The following is a 20934-nucleotide window of genomic DNA, read 5'->3' as shown; positions in this document are numbered from 1 at the left end:
TATTTTGTGACTGTGGTAAACGTTTTATGTAGACCAGGTGCATTTTGCGTTATTTTAAAGCACCTTGATCAGAACAAAGTTGATATGTCAGTGCAGTGTGCTAAAAAAATGAACCTCTTTGTGTGTGTGTGTGTGTGTGTGTGTGTGTGTGTGTGTGTGTGTGTTTTATACAGAAACAGCAGTTGTTAAAATATAGGTCAGTCGAGGCAAACGCTGAATATGATCTTAAAGCTATGACAGGTAATCAGATGGCTTGGTAATGTAGAAGCCAAAGTACTGTCCAGTGAAGATGCTTCAAAAGAAAGCAAAACACATTTGGTACAAATAAGACTTTTATTGCAGTCGTAAAAGACAAAATATACCACAGTATCACTGATAAAACTGTGGCTGCGGAAGAGAAACTGTAGGAAAAAAGGCAACATGAATATTGTATGTGTGCTTCACCTTTCATTGTTTACAATCGCTGTGACTGTCTTCATCTGCATTGTGCTCAGTCGGTGTCATTGTTTGACTCGTCTGGTCTAGAGTGATATTGACGGGATCAAGCAGATTGTCAGTTAAAATGCAAAGCTACATTCGTGCTGAAGGAGCTATGCTGTCCAGTGATTTATGCAAAAGTCTTTCTGTGGGGGCAGTTTTAAATGTCGTGTTTTGTTGTGGGGCATTCTTTTTCACTTGTGCTTGTACGAGTTCTATCTGATTGTACTGGCAATGATATGATGGCAGACACTAAACTGTATGTCCATGTTCCTGTGTAGTACAAGCGATTTCATAGACTTTTACACAAGTCCTGTGAAGCCCTACAAGTTGCAACAGTTCACTCAGAGTTTCATTGAAAGTGTGCAGTATATTTTTACTTGCAAGCTACGGCATGGGAGCTTTGTTAACAACTGAGTGATAACTTGCGTTGTCCATAACAATCATCAATTTTGCAGGGAAGTAAGGGAGAAACTATTTTTTAAACCATAATGTAAATGTCTTAGAGTTCATTTCAGAACGATAATTCCCAGAATTGACCTTTTTGCACGAAACACTAACTTGTTTTCTGGTATGAATCTGGAAGCAGAGCTAGCATGAAACACAATTCTTTGTTCCCCTTTACCAACTGGTACTTTAACGCCACTCGAACCATCACTGTTTCTAACACGCTTTTTTACTCTGGTTTGTCCAGGTTTCGTCCAAGTAAGTGTTTGCCATATTTTTCTAATTTCAAGAATATGTCTTAAGAACTGTGCCTTGAAGCAGCAATATCAAAACTTTCCATTAAAAGTTTTTTTCTGTCATTTGTGTTTGCATATTTGAACCCAGTGTCTTTCAGTATTCTTCGCATTGAGGTAACACTGCTTTTAAAATAGTTCCACGCATTTTCAGTGAAATTTTTTTGTCAGTAGCAAATTCGCCTACCTTATACATAATGACCATATCTTTTCTTATAACATTTTGACAAAGATGTCTGAATTGTCTAAATTAGTGACAGGCTTATCATGCCTGTGATGTTTCCGTGGCAATCTGAAAACTGGTCTTCCACGGTCTGGGCAGATAAATTATCTTCTCTGTCAATCCGCTGAACAGTTCTAAAGTTGATGCCACTCACTTCTGCAGTGCATTCCTGAGATATGGTAGTGTCTCTGATAGGTCCACCATTTTCGGCTTCCACTTGAAGAAAGCATGTATCCTGGGAATTGTGTGTCTCACTTGTTTATGGAGAACTAGTCACTTACCACCACCATCAGCCATGACAGATATCAACGAACTGAATATAAATTCACCAAATAACTGCCACAACTACATGTAATACTGGCACTGGCCAAGACATTCACAGCAGAGCGCTAGGAAAACTGCTGAACATTCACTGACTGTAGGAGGATGTCATCCCATGTGCGCAGAACGAACCGAAACGCAACTGCCATCACTCACGGCTCCAACTATAATTGGAGTTGCATTTAACCTACCAACCATAGTGTGGGACGCCTACAGATTCACTAATAGGGGGTACAGTCAGTCAGTCATGCAAAGTGCTTTTGAACACATTTTCAGAAAACTGACTTGAGCAGCTAGTTAAGCAAGCCTCACACAATGGAAATAACTTAGACCTAAATCAGTCAAGAAGACTAGGAGACTGTTTCTGTTAAAAAGTGCAGATAAGCAGTTGTTAGCATCTCACTTAGACAGTGAATTGACAACACTTAGTTTATGTAATATAGACACAGAGTAATTATGCCCAAAGTTTAAACAGATTTGAAATCATAGTAGGAAGAACTTTGTGCTGAGTAAGTGGATTAAGGATACTAAAGACCCACTGTGGCTTAACAATAAAATGCAGAAAATGCTGAGTAAGCAAAGGGTGTTGCACTCACGGTTCAAAAGAGAACACACAAATAATTACAGGCAAATGTTAGTAGAAAATCATGCTTCTGACAAAATAATTATCCATGATGCATGCAACTACTAATATCTTACCTTAGCAAAAGATCTGACTGAAAACACGAGAAAATTCTGGTCCATGTAAAATCGCTAATCGGGTCTAAGGCTTTCATCAAGTCGCTCATTGAACAGTCTGGTGTGGCAGTTGAAGACAACAAAACAAAAGCCAAACTTTTAAATTTTGCTGTCTCACACAGGAAATTGCACAAATATACTATAATTTGACAACTGAACAGACCCCAGTATGGATGACATAGTAAAGAAATGACTGAAAGAGGTGAAAACAAATAAGTCCCCAGGTCCAGATGGAATCCTAGTTTTGTTTTACAAAGAGTACTCTGCGGCATTGGTCCCTTACTTAACTTGCACTTAACATGAATCTCTCGACCAGCGCAAAGTCCCAGGTGACTGGAAAAAAGCGCAGGTCTCCTGTATATAAGTAGGGCAAAAGAAGGGACCTGCAAAATTACAGACCAATCTACCTAACATCGGGTTTGTGCAGAATCCTTGAACATATTCTCAGTTCAAATATAATAAATTTTCTTGAGACCAAAAAGCTTATGTCCACAAATCAGCATGATTTTGGAAAGCATTGCTCATGCAAAATTTGGCTTCCACTTATCTCCCATGATATATAGCAGAAAGGTAACAAGCAGTTACAATATTTTTCAAGTTCCAGAAAGCATTTGACTTTGTGCCCCACTGCATACTGTTAAAAAAAGTATAAGCATGTAGAACTGGTTCCCACACATGTGAGTGGCTTGAAGACTTCAAGTATTATAAGTGATTGTCGAGCGTAGATAATGTGTCGTCAGGAGTGCCCCAGGGAAGTATGATTGGACCATTATTATTTTCTACATACGTAAATGATTTGCGCAACAGAATGTACAGCAATCTGCGGTTGTTTGCAGATGATGTTGTTGTGTATGGGAAGGTATTGAAGTTGGGTGACTGTAGGAAGATACAGGATGACTTAGACAAAATTTCTAGTTGGTTTGATGAATGGCAGCTAGCTCTGAATGTAGAAAATAGTAAATTAATGCAAGTGAGTAGGAGAAACAAACTCGTAATGTTCGTATACAGCATTAAGTGTTTTGCTTGACACAGTCATGTCCAGATATCTTGGTTTAGCATCGCAAAGCGATACGAGATGGAATGAGCATGTGAGGATTATGGTAAGGAAGGCAAATTGTTAACTTCTGTTTATTGGGGGAGTTTTGGAAAAATATGATTCATCTGTAAAGGAGACTGCATAGTGCGACCTATTCTTGAGTACTGCTCAAGTGTTTGAGATCCATACCAGATTGGTTTAAAGGAAGACATCGAAGGAATTCAGAGGCAGGCTGCTAGACTTGAGCAACATGCAAACATGGAGATGCTTTGGGAACTCAAATGGGAATCCATGGAGGGAAGACAACATTCTTTTTAAGGAACATTTTTGAGAAAATTTAGAGAACCAGCATTTGAAGCGAACTGCAGAATGATTCTACTACCGCCAACATAAATTACACATAAAGACCACAAAGATAAGATATGAGAAATTGTGGTTCATGTGGAGACATATAGACAGTCATTTCTCCTTGCTCTATTTTTGAGTGGCACAGGAAAGAAAATGACTAGTAGAGTAGGTACACAGGGCAATGCCAAGCCTCATATGGTGGCTTGTGGAGTACAATGGCTTATGGAGTATGTACGTAGATGTATATGGAGACTGCACAGAGACCTGAAATAATCTCTCCTTTTTTTAGCCTGTAATATGACAATATGAGACGTTTCATGACAGATAAAAATATATAATTTTAGGAATCTCTTTCTTTTATTATAGTATCAACTGATTTTTAGGTACAGTAAATATAAAAACTACATATATTATTGTAGCATGAGTATTATTAAGTGGAATTAAAATCATCACCTTCATCTACAATTATGGAAAATGTAGATTGCTACCCACAGAGAAGATGGTACGGTGAGTTGCAGACAGGCACAACAAAAATACTGTTGTACACCAAGCTTCCAGCCAAAGCCTTTTTAACAAAAGAAATGAAGACACACGCACATTAACACAATCAAGAACACTACACACACACACACACACACACACACACACACACACACACACACACACACACAAAACTTCTGTCTCCAGCTTCTCTAGCCAAACTACAACATCTGCAACAAAAGCAGCAATTAGGAGTTGGACAGCAAAGGGAGAGGTATAGCAGAGCACAGGTGGGGGGAGAGAAGAACATTGTCTGGTGGAGTGTGCAGGGACTATAAGGTATCAGGAAAAAGTTGCCAGGGGCAGCATCGTGAGGCTGTGGGAGAGGGTGGGGGCGACAGGAAGCAGGGAGGGGAAAAGACTGGTGAATGCGTTGCACGAGGCCAAGCACAATGTGGGTGAGCGGGTGTGTTCTGGGAGGAAATTATTGGATAGAGGGGTGGAAACTGTTAGGCAGAGGGTGTTAAGACAGGAAGTTATAGCTGGAGACCGGTAATTTTGAGGTCGGAGAAATGGTTTTAATTGTAGCTTCCATCTGCACAGTTCAGAATAGCTATTGGTGGACAGAAGGATTCAGATATCCTGGGTAATGAAGCAGTCTCTTTATATCCTAGAACCTTACCTGTCACTGTTGATGCCACTCCTTATATACCACAGTTCGGTGAACAGCTGGTTGGTAGTCATACCAATATAAAAAGCAGAGCTGGTATGAGACATGCCCACTACAGTGGCTGGAGATAGTGGTCATGATTGTGTGAGGTGTGCCTACTTGTGTGAATGTATGTGTTTTCCTTTCTTTTCTGGAGATGGCTTTGGCCAAGAGTTTCGTATATAAGTCTTTTCTTTGTGCCTGTCCACAACTCAATGTGTCAACTTTACGGTGCGTAACAGTCTATCCTCTTCTTAATTGTTGATGTTTCATAGCTTGATTTCATATTCTTCAGCTATTCGGCATACTGTAGGCCATGGGGAACAATTGATTTGTTCATTCGTTTCTTTCTCCCGTCCTTCTCCTCTCCCCCCCCCCCCTCCTCCCCCACCACACCATCCCCAATAACTTCTTCAGTATTTTCACTGAAATTCTTTCCCTTCCCTTCTGACCAGGTGTTCTTAACTGTTGTACAGTCTTTTTCCCAGAACCCCATGAAGTTATTAATCTTTGTTTGAAAAACTTGTTTATTTGTAGTTACTACCAAGTAAAATTTATTCATGGTTACATCTTCATTTTGATATAATCTGTATACATTATTATTATTATTATTATTATTATTATTATTATTATAAATATATAATTTTATTTCCACATACCATGTTTTGGTTGCTTGTAACTTGATGATTGAAAATTTTCTGTTTTGATCTGCCATCACACATTTTTTGTCAAGTGCACATAGATCTTGTATCTTTTCGTGCGAACCATTTGCCTCTCTGATTTTGTTCTTCATCCTTGAACTTTCCTTTCCTTTTCTGGTTTTAAGTATGTGTGAATGTTACATGGCTTTGTTGGTTGGGAAAGCTCAAAGGGTACACTCAGCCACCTAACTGGAAAGGGTTTTCTTCCTCCACATGTAATTTAGAGTCTGAATGTTATGTGTTAACTGTATGTGTTGTGTGTAAGTGACTTTGTGGATGTGTGTTCAGCATCATGTCATGATTATGTTGTCTGATGGTGAAAGAAAAGAAAGCTGGTGCCAATGCAACGTGCTCCTCTCAGATAGCATCACAGGGATCTACAAGCTTAAAAGCCCCCATCCAATAGACAGATCATAATCAGCACAGTCACGTGCCGTCACTCCATGAGAAACTGTGGGGAGGTTTCGAATTTAATACATGACAGTGGTGTAGAATGTGGTGATCAGGAACTTTATGCCCCCATCTCTCCTTCTGTTGCCGACCAAATAATGGTGGTGAAGATTGCTTCCACTGCCAAGATTAGAACAATTTACATCAGTCAAGTGCCACCATATTGGCAACCTTGGCTAAGGAGGCAGGTTTTTGGTCATAAAATCTTCCTAAAGTTATTTCTTTCTTGTGTAGTTCCACATTTTTCTCTTTCTTTTTCAGTATCAGATTTTCTGAACTGTAAAATACTTCTTTCTTTGCTACTGTGATGTAATTCTTTAAACTTCTTTACAGTAAACTGTGTACTTTTTCTGTACATGCTAAATCAGCCTTTTTAGTGTTAGCCTTTTTACTTTTTATCAAGTCAGAATGGTTGTGTCCATTCTCAAGGATTTTAACTTCATCTGGTCTCTTTGATCTTTTCATACTTCACTTTCTGATTGTTTATTTTGTTCCTATTCTAGGTATTCTTGTCATCTCATATGATATACAGACTTTTGTTCTTTCTTCAGTCAGTTTTTTAAAATAATTTTCATATCACTTTTTTTTCCCTAATAATGCAGAATCATTTGTGACCGCTGTTTTCTCTACCTGTAGGCCACGTATTCTTGAGCCTCTGTTCCCGTATTTATTGCATTCTACCACATTCTCATCCTTCTTTATAGGATGTGGTTAAACATTCTTGATGGTTCTGAAATTTCCATATCAAACTTTGTAGATAGTCTTATAATGGATCTTGTCTTTTACCAGACATTAAAAAATCAAGCATTGCTGTTTCTTTGCTGCCCAACTTCCAATTTCCTGGTTTTTATTTAAAACAATACGAAACTCTAGTTGTTTTTTATTTCTTTGATAATGATTTTTGTTCCTGTAAGCTTTGCCCCTCTTAAACTGTGTTAGATGGTGCCACTTAACGTAGACTAATCCCCAGGCAATCACAAGTATACTCCGAGCAACTAGCACCATCATACTGCTTCTTGTGAAGATTTAGCTCACCTACACAAATGTATACTTTGAGAGGGGTACATCTTAAATCAATTTTATATATTTGTGCCTTAAAGCAGTCAACAAGCCTTGTACTATTATGCAATTCACTGTAGCCTGCAGTGCCACCAATTACAATTACTTTTTTCGTAGCATTGTGAGATACACCTTAGACATTCATTTGCTACCAACTATGATCTCTGTGCTACTATGATCCCAACATACATTACAATTACTGTTATTAAAATAAAGTATGTTTTAAATGTCCCACAACCATGGTGTATTGTAAAAAGGGAAGATTGAATTATCACCAAAATAGAAATTTTTGCTCTATTTACACCAAACTAATTTCAGTTGTAGCATCTAATTGTTTTATTTACAATGTTACCAATTACAGTGTGTGGCATCTGACAGACTATCATTCCACATCATTAGTTACAGTAAAACCAAAAGGCACAATTACTGGAGAGATGTGAAAAAATAAGGATATGATGACTAATCTCCAGCTGTTCAGCTGGGCATCAGATTGCCAAGGTGGCGTCTTGTCTGAAAAATCTAAAAAAATCTGGGGACATCATGTATCATGCTCTGAGACCAGGACACTGCTGTGTTCAATTACTTTATTATTATTATAGTAGGCCTATTTTGGCATGATTGCCATTTTCATGTTATATCATGTGGTTTTGATATCCGTATGACATCGATATCTCAGTTGCTGACACTACCATACAAGTTTTCTCCTTTGATGTTGGTGGAGCTATAGCAGGTGTTAAACTTAAGCTGGAGCAGTTATTTCTGAACTTGTCAAATTATGAAAGTTCATGTAATAATGATGTTCAGTTGGCAGCTGTACTACCAGGGTAATTGAATTTACTGGAAAAGTCAGGTAATTCCGAGAGACTAGAAAGTTTAACTGTTTGAAGACAGGAAGATATGTCCTGACTCATTAAAATGATGAGATTCTGTTTAGGAATTAATTTGTTATGGAGTTGTTTTAAAAAATGGGAAGAAGAGCATTGAATTGTTCTAATGTTTGTTGGTCGATCACAGCTAGCTATGACCTTGGAAATCTTTGCAAAAAGAAAAAACAGTGTGTTTCAAAAGACTTTATTGCTAACAGTGCATTTCACATGGCTGGTGTTATCTCCAGATATCTACAAGTGATAACGAAAACGCTTTTGTTACATGAAGGTACATGAAACTATCTGGCACCAACAGTCACCGAGATTGATCCAATGTTCAGAAGGTATAAAAAATATTGTACGTGCCTTAAAACTGCAAAAGATGCATTAGTCATATAATGGGAAGCCTCGGCAACATAAGGTTACCGTATTTACTCGAATCTAAGCCGCACCTGAAAAATGAGCTCGAAATAAAGGAAAAAAAAATTTCCCGAATCTTAAGCCGCACCTGAAATTTGAGACTCGAAATTCAAGGGGAGATAAAAGTTTTAGGCCGCACCTCCAAATCGAATCAAAGTTGGTCCATTGTAATATGAGACACAATTTAGGTATAATGAATGACGATACAGCTACAGTAGTTTGGTTGGAGCTTAGCAGTTAAGCTTTACCAGGTAACCATTGCTATGTGTCAGGTGCTCCGTCTGTATTTATAAGGGTACCCTTCCTTTTTCACGTGCTTCATCTGGTTTGAATCTATTGCTTATTTTGCTTCGATCTGATAAGTGCCGTTTTCTTTGTTATAGGTGTTTACGTCACTCTAAGCTGAAAATGCATTACTGTACTGTGTCATGCATTGTTTGTCGCATTCTGATAGTGCGTATTTACGGACAGTCGCCGCTCGCGGCTTTTGTGCGCGCTACTGCCGCTAACAATAAAAAAAAAAGAGAGGAATCGTCTCATTAGCGAAACAATGGCAAGAGACTGCTATTTGTTGTTACTTACACTGCTGCTTTCTTTGATAATGATCAACAAGAACCAAATAATAGACTGCGTATGATAGAACATGTTCTGAACGAGAGTTAGGCGAAAATTTTTCTCCGTTTGAAAATCTTTGCGGCCACTTCTTTAGTACATCAAATTCTGCACAGAAATTAGAATTAGATTTGAAAATCAAGTCAGTTGCCGTGCTTCATTTCTGACTGTATCACTTAATATGAACATAAACATGACACGATACATATATTCTTCCGCGTTTGCTGTTGTCTCACTCTAGTTTCGTAGTTTATTAGGCAGGCAGGATTTAAGTGAGATAGCAGCAAACACGAAAGAAAACATGGCAAAATGTTTATATTTGTATTATTCTTATGGTGAAGAGAATACTGCATGTGATTCACAATTCATAAAAGTTCCTATTAGCAACCATCTCTTGTCACAGGTAGGAAAAATTTCAGAACGTAGAGTTGGCCATATTGACAAACATCCCAGTCTTGCCAGTCGGATTTTCTTAGTACATTGAAATTCTGCTACGTTCGAAGATGAACAATACGGAGTTTGTATTTACTTCGTTGGATAATGTATGAAAATGCAGTGGTCGAAACTCGGGGCGGAGAAAAAAAGCTTGTCTTCCACCTTTTTTTTTTTTTTTTTAATTTATTTACTGACGCAGAGGTTTGGCGCCAGTACTTATCTTTGTGCCTACAAACCATTCCTGTGTAGCGCTACATATATTCGACGGCAGAAGTTCGTTGTGGTGGCACCTACCAACATTTTTCAGAATTCCCGCATGCTTTGCACTCGATTCTAAGCCGCAAGCGGTTTTTTGGACTACAAAAACCGGAAAAAAAGTGCGGCTTAGATTCGAGTAAATACGGTAAAACAAAATACACAGTCATAAAGTTTGAACCATAAGAAAGGAGTAACATTGTTTTAAAACTGTAAAAAGCTTTATTGAGCTCAGTTCTACTCTTGTAATTGAACTTAGGTAATGTAGACATTTAGTTTATTCAGTAACTGTTAAAATGTTATGATGAGTGAGAAGTGGGTTACAGTGTGAGATTTGTCAAAGTCTTTTCATTGGGGAAGAATGCGGTGGGGAAGCCAGTGGGCATTCTAGCGAGATCCTCTCCTGGAAATGCAGAATTTGTCGCAGAAATAAGTTGATAGAAGAGCAGACGCATAAGATATGTGCCCTTCAGGTTCATTTACAAGACGCAGATGCAGTTACAAGATGCAAAGGAGGAATGAGATAGGTTGAGGAGGATGAATGGTGCTGCAGAATCTGAACTGGCAGTTGGTAAGAAGGCAGCTAGGAGGAGGAGATATTCAGGCAGTCGTACTTTGGCGTATAACCAGTAGATGTGACAAACTGTCAGAGTTAGTGGATAGGAGCATCTTGCAGCTGTAGGTGTAGGGAACATGCAGTAGTTCTCAGCAGTTAGGGAACCTAAGTCAGTTGCAAAGTCTAGCAGAAAGAAGGTGGTTCTGCTGCTAGGTAGTTCACATGGCACAGGTATGGGCCAGCAGTTGCAGGAAGTGTTAGGGAGTGAGTACCAGGTCACCAGCACTGTGAAGCCTAGTACGGGGTTGGCTGAGGTTGACTGTTAACATAGAGGCATTATGTAGGAATTTTACGAAACAGGTAGGGATTGTAGGTGGAGCATAGATTAGTCTTGATAGGGATGGGGAGTATGATGTAGGTGGTGACATGGTGAAGATAGCCACTCAAACGGGGGGCACTAATGTGCACTTGTGCAGCTGTTTCAGTGTCATGATTGGCCTCATCTTAATGCATCTGTTAGAGGTGTTACATGGGGCTGGAGAAGGTACTGATGGCGGAGGGCACGGCTCACTTTGCAGTGGTGCCAGTTGAGTCTGCCAGTAGATCGGATTTCACTAGGCATGAAATGCATCTCGATAGGTATGGGAAGGGGAGCCTGACAAAGCTTATAGATGACAGTGCAGTGGGCAGTGGTGGGATCACTTCTGTAGTAGTTGATGTTAGAGCTGCACTTTTTTTAAAAATTGAAGTCAGCTGATACGTATCCGTGCTTAAAGAAAGTCCCTCTAACAAAGAAATAACCTTCAGAGGAGGTCAGGTATTAAAGTAGAGAAGGAATTAGCATATTTCATCAAAATATAAGAGGTATTAGCGATAAAGTTAGTGAACTGCTTGTAGGTGTTGACTCTGATGTTATTGGTATATCGGAGCATCAGTTAAATATTTTAACAATTCAGAGGCTTCCTTTACCAGGAGAGAAATTAGCTGGCTGTTTTTCAAGAAGTTTTTGCGGTGTGGGGGAGTGGCTAAGTAAAAAAAAAAAAGGCAGCATTCCATTTGAGTCCGTAAATGTTCACAGCACTGAACTGAACAGGGGCAGTGGAATTTGGTGAAACTAAACTTCTAAATTGTTGCTGTTTATAGGTCCCCTAACTCTGACTTCAGAGCATTTCTGCTCAAGCTAGAGAGGGTTCTGGTTCACTTTATTAGTTTTTATTATAGTACCAAAAATTAGTTATACTTGGTGACTTCAGTATTAATTTTGTATGTGATTGTGCAACAAAAAGGATGCTGGAAAATCTGCTAAATTCATATGTTCTGATGCAGACACTATTGTTGTTGTTTTTTTTTTTTTTTTTTTTTTTTTTTTTTTTTTTTTTTTTTTTTTTTTTTTTTTTTTTTTCCCCCAACCAGGGCGCAGGGGAACTGTAGCACTGCTACAGACAATATTTTTATTCATTTTTTCATTAGTAGAGGGGCATTCTGTTAGTAAAAGGGTGAATGGCCTTTGTACGAAAGCTAATCCAACAGCAATAGTGCGTTTTTTAGACCTCGTTAAGGAGCAAGAGTTGCAGGATATTTATAGTGCCGATAACACAGATGACAAACATAATGCTTTCTTAACACATTTCTTGTGCTCTTTGAAAGTTGCTTTCCCTTAGAATGTTCTAAACAGGGTAGTAGCAATAAAAGGCAACCTGAATGGCTGAATAGTGGGATAAGAATATCATGTAGAAACAAAGTGGGAATTATATCAGAAATGTTGGAAGTAGCCACAGTCAAGCTACAGTAGCCCATTACAAACGGTATTGTAAGGTGCTTAAAAATGTTATTAGGAAGGCAAACAGTATGTAGCAGTGCGCAGATAGAACAGCTAATTCACAGGATAAAATTAAAACCGTACGGTCAGTTGTGAAGGAAGTGTGTGGTCAGCAGCACAAAGTCAAACGATATAAAGTCATTTTGTAGTAAAAATATTACTGTTATTGATAAGTCAGACATATGCATAGTATTTAACAATCAATTTCTGAGCATTGCTGGTGAGTTAAATAAAAACTTAGTTTCTACAGGGAATCGTGTAACACTCCTGGAAAATGCCTCTCCAACATTGATGTCTGAAATACTACTCTGTGATACTGACAAGTAGGAGATTGAGTTAATAATTAATCACTGAAGACTAAGGACTCCCATGGATATGATTGAGTGCCTAGTAGAATATTAAAGTACTGTTCTGCACATGTTAGCCCTGTACTGAGACATATTTGTAATTTTTCCTTTAAGAATGGTCAATTTCCTGAACGATTAAAGTACTCTATAGTAAAGCCACTTTATCAAAGGGGAGAAAGGGATAATGTAGACCATTTTAGACCCATTTCTATGCCATCAGTGTTTGCTAAAGTTATTGAAGAGGCTGTGTATGTAAGGGTAATTGATCATTTTATTTCGCATAATTTGCTATCAAAAGGACAGTTTGGTTTTGGAAGTGATTTAACAACTGGAAATGCTATATTCTCTTTCCTGTGTGAGGCACTGGATGAATTAAACAAAAGGTTTCAAATGCTAGACATCTTTTTTAATTTAACTAAGGCGTTTGATGGTGTTGATCACAAAATATTGCTCCAGACGTTGGACCATTATGGAATAGGGGGAGTAGCTCGCAATCAGTTCACCTCTTTAATTTAACAGTGGACAGCAAAAGGTCATTATTCACAGTGTTGAGAACGGCTATGATGCGAGGTCTTCAGTGGGGCATGGTCAAATGGGGGCTGTCGCCTCAAGTTCAGTATCAGTTTGTACAGTTTCTAACAATTTAACAAAACTCGATGTTTTAATTTCACAAAATGAGCATTGATTAGTGAAACTGAACAGTTAAAATTTCTAGATGTTCAGATACATAGTAAACTGTCTTGGAAAGCCCATATTCAAGGTCTTGTTCAGAGACTTAATCCTGCCATTTTTACCATTTGAATGGTACCCAAAGTTAGTTAGTTCGACACGAAAAGTAGTCTACTTTGCTTATTTTCAGTCACTTATGATGTATGGTATTATATCTTTGGGTAACTCTTCCCATTCTAAAAGGATATTTTTGGCTCAGAAATGCGCGGTTCGCAGTAAGAGGTTTTTATTGTTCATTTACACGTCAGGTTCCATAGGATCAAATTGAGGAGCAAATCTCCAAGGTCATGGAGCATGTCAGTACATGAAATTACAACATAAAAGTAATAACAGATAAAAGAAAATGTCCGAAAAGAGTCAGTCCATAAGTTTAAGTAAACACAATCAACAATACAATAAGAATCAGTTTAATTTTTGAAGGAACTCCTCGACAGAGTAGGAGGAGTTACCCATGAGGAAACTCTTCAGTTTCGATTTGAAAACGCATGGATTACTGCTAAGATTTTTGAATTCGAGTGGTAGCTTATTAAAAATGGATGCAGCAGTAAGTTTGCAAACATCTTGTCGACCACTTTTCATTACCCTGGGTATTCAGACATTGGCCTCTCAATGTATATACTATTACTGTCATTTCTTGCTAACAATATCAGCTTATTCCCAAGAATTAGCAGCTTTCACTCAGTTAACACTAGGCAGAAATCCAGTCTGCATTTGTATCGCATTTCCTTTACTCTTGTGCAGAAATGTGCGCAATATACTACTGCATCCCTTTTCAGTAAGCTACCACAAGAATTCAAAAATCTTAGCAGTAATCCACGCGCTTTGAAATTGAGACTGAAGAGTTTCCTCGTGGGTCACTCCTTGTATTCTGTCGAGGAGTTGCTTGAAAAATTAAGCTGATTCCTGTGTTATATTGTTGATTGCGTTCACATAAACTTATGGCTTGCCTTTATTTGGATTCATAAACATTTTTTTTATCTGTTATTACCTTCATGTTGTAATTTCATGTACTAAAACATTCCATGACCTTGGAGATTTGGTCATAAGGAACTAGACATGTAAAATGACGTGTAAAATAAAATAAAATCAGTATGAAATCTGCATGAGCTAACGAATAATACCAAACGGAATGTAAACACTCGTCAAACTATAGTGGAAAGGGGTGCAGAGATCGGAATGTGATCACAAACTTATAAGAACAGGCAGTGCCTTGTACCCACATAAGCACCAGAGAGTGTGGATCACTAGGTGAGCTAAGAGGAGGTCTAAGAAAGTGCTGTGTGGTGGCTGTCTATGCAGAAGTGCATAGACATACAAATAAATGAAATAAATCATAAAGAATACGCAGGTTGAAGTTACATAACCCATGTTAATGATAAAGGTAAAATTGAAACTGTATACCGTATTTACCCGAATCTAAGCCGCACTCGAATCTAAGCCGCACCTGAAAAATGAGACTCGAAACAAAGGAAAAAAAGATTTCCCGAATCTAAGCTGCACCTGAAATTTGAGACTCGAAATTCAAGGGGAGATAAAAGTTTTAGGCCGCACCTCCAAATCGAAACAAAGTTGGTCCATTGTAATATGAGACACAATTTAGGTCGAATGAATGACGATACAGCTACAGTAGTTTGGTTCGAGTCGTAAGCTTTACCAGGTAGCCATTGCTATGCGTCAGGCGCTCCGTCCGTATTTATACGGGTACCCTTCCTTTTTCACGTGCTTCGTCTGGTTTGAATCGATTGCTTATTTTGTTTGATCTGATAAGTGCCGTTTTCTCTGTTATAGGTGTTTACGTCACTCTAAGCTGAAAATGCATCACTGTACTGTGTCATGCATTGTTTGTCGCATTCTAATAGTGCGTGTTTACAGCCTGTCGCCGTTCGCGACATGGCTTGCTTTTGTGCGCGCTACCGCCGCTTACAACTAAAAAGAGGCGAATCGTCTCATTAGCGAAGCAATGTCAAGAGACTGCTATTTGTTGTTACTTACACTGCTGCTTTCTTTGAGAATGATCAACAAGAACCAAATAATAGGCTGCGTATGATAGAACATGTTCTGAACGAGAGTTAGGCGAAAATTTTTCTCCGTTTGAAAATCTTTGCGGCCGCTTCTTTAGTACATCAAATTCTGCACAGAAATTAGAGTCATCTTAGATTTTAAAATCTAGTCAGTTGCCGTGGTTCATTTCTGACTGTATCACTATTAGGCTAAGAACAATACGAATATAAACAGACACGATAAGTGTATTCTTCCGCGTTTGCTGTTGTCTCACTCTAGTTTCGTAGTTTATTAGGCAGACAGGATTTAAATGAGATAGCAACAAACACGGAAGAACACATGGCAAAATGTTTATATTCGTATTATTCTTATGGTGAATGGTGAAGAGAATACTGCTTGTGATTCACATTTCATCAGGTTACTATTAGCAACCATCTCTTCTCACAGGTAGGAAAAAATTCAGAACGTAGAGTTGGCCATATTGAAAAACATCCCAAACAGTCTTGCCAGTCGGATTTTCGTAGTGCATTGAAATTCTAATACATTCGAAGATGAACAATACGGAATTTGTATTTGCTTCGTTGGATAATGTATGAAAATGCAGTGGTCGAAACTCGGGGCGGAGAAAAAAAAGCTCGTCTTCCACCTTTTTTTTTTATTTATTTACTGACGCAGAGGTTTTGCCGCCAGTATTTATCTTTGTGCCTACAAAGCATGTCTGTGTAGCGCTACATATATTCAACGGCAGAAGTTAGTTGTGGCGGCACCTACCAACATTTTTCAGAACTTCTGCTTGCTTTGCACTCGATTCTAAGCCGCAGGCGGTTTTTTGGATTACAAAAACTGGAAAAAAAGTGCGGCTTAGATTCGAGTAAATACGGTAATTCTTTAGAAAGAAGGTGAATATACAAAAGTAAGGTATATGAATACATGATAAGAATTTTATAAAGTAAGCAAAATCGAATGCTCTGAGCTTAGAGCAAATGGCAGCGCTACAAAATTTTTGAATTACAATGTAAAAATTTTAGAGCCAAAAGGAGAGGATTATTTGGGGGGGGGGGGGGGGGATGAGAAACAGAAGAAAGAACATAATTGGAAATAAGAAATTTGGGGGGGGGGGGGGTCGAATAATGAGCCTGTAGAGGAAGGTAAATAAAATAAAAATTAGAATGTATGCAAAGCCACAGTAATTAGAGAAATAAATGCAGCCAGGAATTTTGAATAACTGCTCATTTCTTGTCTATACATTCATTATTTCACTATCACCACCAGCCCCATCCCCATATTACTTATTTCTTTCCATTTCATATTTGTTTTATGTGATGTAGTTGTGAATTCAAAATTCATGGAACAGGAAGTGCCATGTATCAACAGAAATGTTTTGTATAGATTTCAAATGTTCAGGATATGGTTCTGTTTACTAATGTCAATCCACAATAGTGTTTTGCCAACTTTCACATATTTTTATGCTTCAATAATGATCATGACTCATCATTGCTGTCAAAAGCTGTTTATGTTACATTCTACTTAAAATAATATGGCACAGTGTGGTGACAAACAACAGTAACAAAGGAATTTACAAGGTGGCAGAACCTTATAACTAATGAGTTTTTGATAAAACTGGAAAGCTTAGCTGAGCTCGGAATAATCACTAATACGTGGCACAGAACCTGAAAAAATTTCATTTGCACCCATGGAAACTAGTAAAGTAAAACTTGCCCGCACACACAGCAAAAACTGATCCAGAGAAATTCAGAATTTCAACCAGGAAATCTAGGAGAAATCTTTTGATGACACAGTCGTGCCCCCTGTGTTATAATAGTGTCCCGTTTTGCCAAGCTGAATTGGAACACCATTGATTTCATCAATTCAATCAGTTGATATATGACTGAAGGGGCTGTCAAAGGTGCTTGTTATTTTTGTTCGCTGTTTTTAAGGTGCTTCCTCAGATCCACATAATAAAACAATCCATACTTCTTTAATGTGGAAGTTATGATGTATGTCGTGAGCTATGTCATACAAAAGTTTCTTTTTTACTGTTTTATAGTGAACTATATTTGAAACCAGTTCATAAATAACCAAATAAATTTAATTTTTACAAAAAATGCAAGATGTGTGTTTTTTTTTACAATTGTTTCTATAACAACATTGCTTTCTTGACGAAAATGTGTCATTTAATTTCTGTTTGATTATTTATGTATTTGTTACAAATGTTGGAAGTTTCATGTTCTTCCCCCCCCCTCTCTCCCCCCTCTTTCTCTCTCCCCCCCTCTCTCTCCCCCCCTCTCTCTCCCCCCTCTCTCTCCCCCCCTCTCTCCCCCCCTCTCTCTCTCCCCCCCCTCTCTCTCTCCCCCCCTCTTTCTCTCTCTCCCCCCCTCCTTCTCTCTCTCTCTCTCTCTCTCTCTCTCTCTCTCTCTCTACACACATTGAGTTTACATGTGTTTTGTGGTTACTTTTATAATAAATTTGTCTACATAGTTTTTTCAGTAACAGTACTAAAGTTTATTTCATTCTTTATTCTTTTTGCCATACCATTTGTACAGGTTTATTTCTGGACGGGATCTCCAGCATTGCCAGCTAGTGAAGACGGATTTCAGCCTATGCCAAGTGTAACTATTCGTCCAGCTGATGATTCTCACTTGCCTACAGCCAACACATGTATATCTCGGTTGTATATTCCATTATATAGCAGTCGTGCCGTTCTGCGACACAAACTACTCCTCGCTATTAAAACAAAAAACTTTGGGTTTGTGTGAATGTAAGAAGAGATAATTACTTGATTTTGTATGACATGAACACAAACTTTAAAAATATCTGTAAACAAGTTAGCAACTTATAATTACAGTAGTTGTTGCAAGTGGAATGCCATGAGGTGATATGACAAACATGTTAGTGAATGTATTTTTTGGAGAAGAAAGGACATCTGATTAGTATGAATCAACTACTTATTTGGAGGAAAGTATAGGTTGATATCCTCTTTGGGAGCAAAATCGGCTCCTTCAAATCATTGCTGCAGTCAGTATTTTGTGAGAGAAGATATTGTGTGTGTGTGTGTGTGTGTGTGTGTGTGTGTGTGTGTGTGTGTGTGTGTCACAGGAGAAGAATAATTTAGTCTTGTAATTATAATTGAAATGCAGTATACAGTTTGAGATACTACATACAGAACTAGCATACATTGATTTTATTGAAAGCATTATTTATGAATTTTGTTTTGTCTATGAAATTATATGTGTGCTTCGTGATAGTGACCAAACTAGAATCTTTTAACTACCTAATATTAAGGTATTTGACATTAGTATTTCAATTTGCAAATATTTACATACATTACTGCTAAGCTATGATTATTCTGCAGCTGGAATTCCAGATAATTTTGTAATTCGTCCGTTCTTTCTTCTGAGAAGGAAATTGCAAAATTATTTATTTGACAAGCAGTAATAGTTATGTTAAATGTTAATATCATTTTCAGCATTAATTTAAGTTGCTTTAAAATTATTTTATTGTTTTGTTTCGCTCTGACAAAATTTATATATTCTCAATGCCCATCTGAAAACAGTGGTATGAAATTGTGTATGACCCAAGTGGCAGATATTTCAGCAGGTTTTGAATGTCACTTGTCACCCATAGAGAATACATTTTCAACACGTATTGCATCTGAATGTATAATCAGTTTTGCACAATGAAGGGCAGTAAGTTATAACCATACATGTAAATGGCTAAGCTTAAATGCATTAATTAGCATGTATAGGGCATATATTATTTCTCAGTGACATTTTCGTACAGTTAATATATTGAAATAACAAATCTGCTTCTTGTTAGAACATTCGAAAAATACCAAGGACATTAATTTTTCTACTGCAACAACCATAATTTTTGTTGAAATAGATTTTTTACTATCTCTATCATTATTTGTGAGCAAAATTGAAGATGTAGACATCGTTCAGTTGATTATGATTTTCTCATTTTGTCATGATGTTCACCAAAAATGCATAAAACTGAATGTTTTCTTCATACCAAGTGTAATTCTTTCAGATTCAGATACCAATAAAGTTTGTGGAAATGTAGCTTTCATTGTCACTTCCATTTGTGTATTCTTTCCTGATTGTGTTGATTACCGTGCTGTAACTGTAATCAGTTCAGATGTATCTGTATCAGATGCATCTGTGACACATTTTAATTTGTTGCTGTTGGGTGACTAATAGGAGGAGGGTCAAATGGCTCTGAGCTCCATGGGACTCAACATCTTAGGTCATAAGTCCCCTAGAACTGAGAACTACTTAAACCTAACTAACCTAAGGACATCACACACACCCATGCCGGAGGCAGGATTCGATCCTGCGACCGTAGCAGTCCCGCGGTTCCGGACTGCAACGCCATAACCGCTAGACCACCGCGGCCGGCAATAGGAGGAGGAAAACAGCTTACAGATAGTGAGACAGGTGCCTCTCTGTGGAAGATTTACTGGAGAACCATTTTCTGTGACAGTGAATGCTGTGCCAGAATAGTAGATCCGGAAAAAATCAAAGTGATAGGGTTTGTAACTGATAGGTAGCAAGCAGATACCTTCATAAAACAGCTAGAGATGTTTTAACGAAGTTACACACTGTGGAGAACTGGTATGTGTGGCATTGAATGCTGTGCTGCAATAGTCGATCTGAGAAAGCACAAGTTAGTAGTGATGACAGTTTAAAGGCTGCCAGCAGGAATATCTTCACATTCATATAATAGCTGGTGACAGTATTATTGAAGTTATGCAGATTTAACTGGGAACAATAATTCTAAAATTGAATGTTTTGCTACATTAATAAATTTGCAAACACACGAGCTAGTATGTCTGACATGCTGCTATCTGGAATGTATTGAAATTCAAGAAACAAGAGGCAGTTTTCATGAGCTGGAGGATCATTTCTTGTGTTGAATGCCGTGTTGCAATAATCCATGACCTTGCAGTGTAGGGTGCCAGAATTGGTATGTTAAAATCGATAAAGCAGGTGCATGTCATTTAACAAAGTTATGGAGACTTAACTGCAGAATCATGGTTTGCATCGTGGAACAACCCGAAAACAACAAAGTAAAGAACTATCAGTTTATAGGCTGCAAGTGGGAACTTCTTAAGTTTCATAAAGCTGCTTGAGAGATTTTTAATAAAGTTATGCGTGGTTAACAGGAGAACCATTGTGTGTTGTTAAATGGTGTACCACAGTATTGCAGCCAGAAATACGCTTGAGTGACAAAGAAACTGGTATAGGCATGTGTATTCAAATACAGATATGTGAAAATTAGGCAGAATACCGCACTGCGGTCGGCAACGTCTATATAAGATAACAAGTCACTGGCCCAGTTGTTAGACCGGTTACTGCTGCTACAATGGCAGGTTATCAAAACTTACATGAGATTGAATGTGGTGTTATAGTCGGCGAACGAGTGATGGGACGCAGCATCTCCAAGGTAGTGATGAAGTGGGGATTTTTCTGTACGACCACTTCACAAGTGTACCTTGAATATCCAGAATCTAGTAAAACTTCAAATCTCCAACATCGCTGCGGCCGAAAAAAAGATTCTGCAAGAAAAGGACTGATGATGACTGAAAAGAATCGTTCAGCATGTCAGAAGTG

At 38.1% G+C, this 20934-nt stretch overlaps 1 protein-coding gene across 1 annotated transcript in view; it reads left to right on the top strand.

The window, feature by feature from the left end:
• The window catches only part of LOC126161352 (E3 ubiquitin-protein ligase UBR5), a 349964-nt gene extending 330581 nt beyond the window's left edge, over window positions 1-19383 (top strand). The window contains exon 46 of the mRNA XM_049917120.1: window positions 17866-19383. Coding sequence (XP_049773077.1) covers window positions 17866-18078 — 213 coding nt within the window. The 3' untranslated portion in view covers window positions 18079-19383. The remainder of the gene's footprint in view (window positions 1-17865) is intronic.
• Window positions 19384-20934: the final 1551 nt, after the last annotated feature.

The sequence above is a fragment of the Schistocerca cancellata genome, chromosome 2, assembly GCF_023864275.1.
Source record: "Schistocerca cancellata isolate TAMUIC-IGC-003103 chromosome 2, iqSchCanc2.1, whole genome shotgun sequence".
Classification (NCBI taxonomy): domain Eukaryota; kingdom Metazoa; phylum Arthropoda; class Insecta; order Orthoptera; family Acrididae; genus Schistocerca; species Schistocerca cancellata.
The sequence above is the reverse complement of the archived record's forward strand: the minus strand, read 5'-3'. Positions and strand labels throughout refer to the sequence as shown.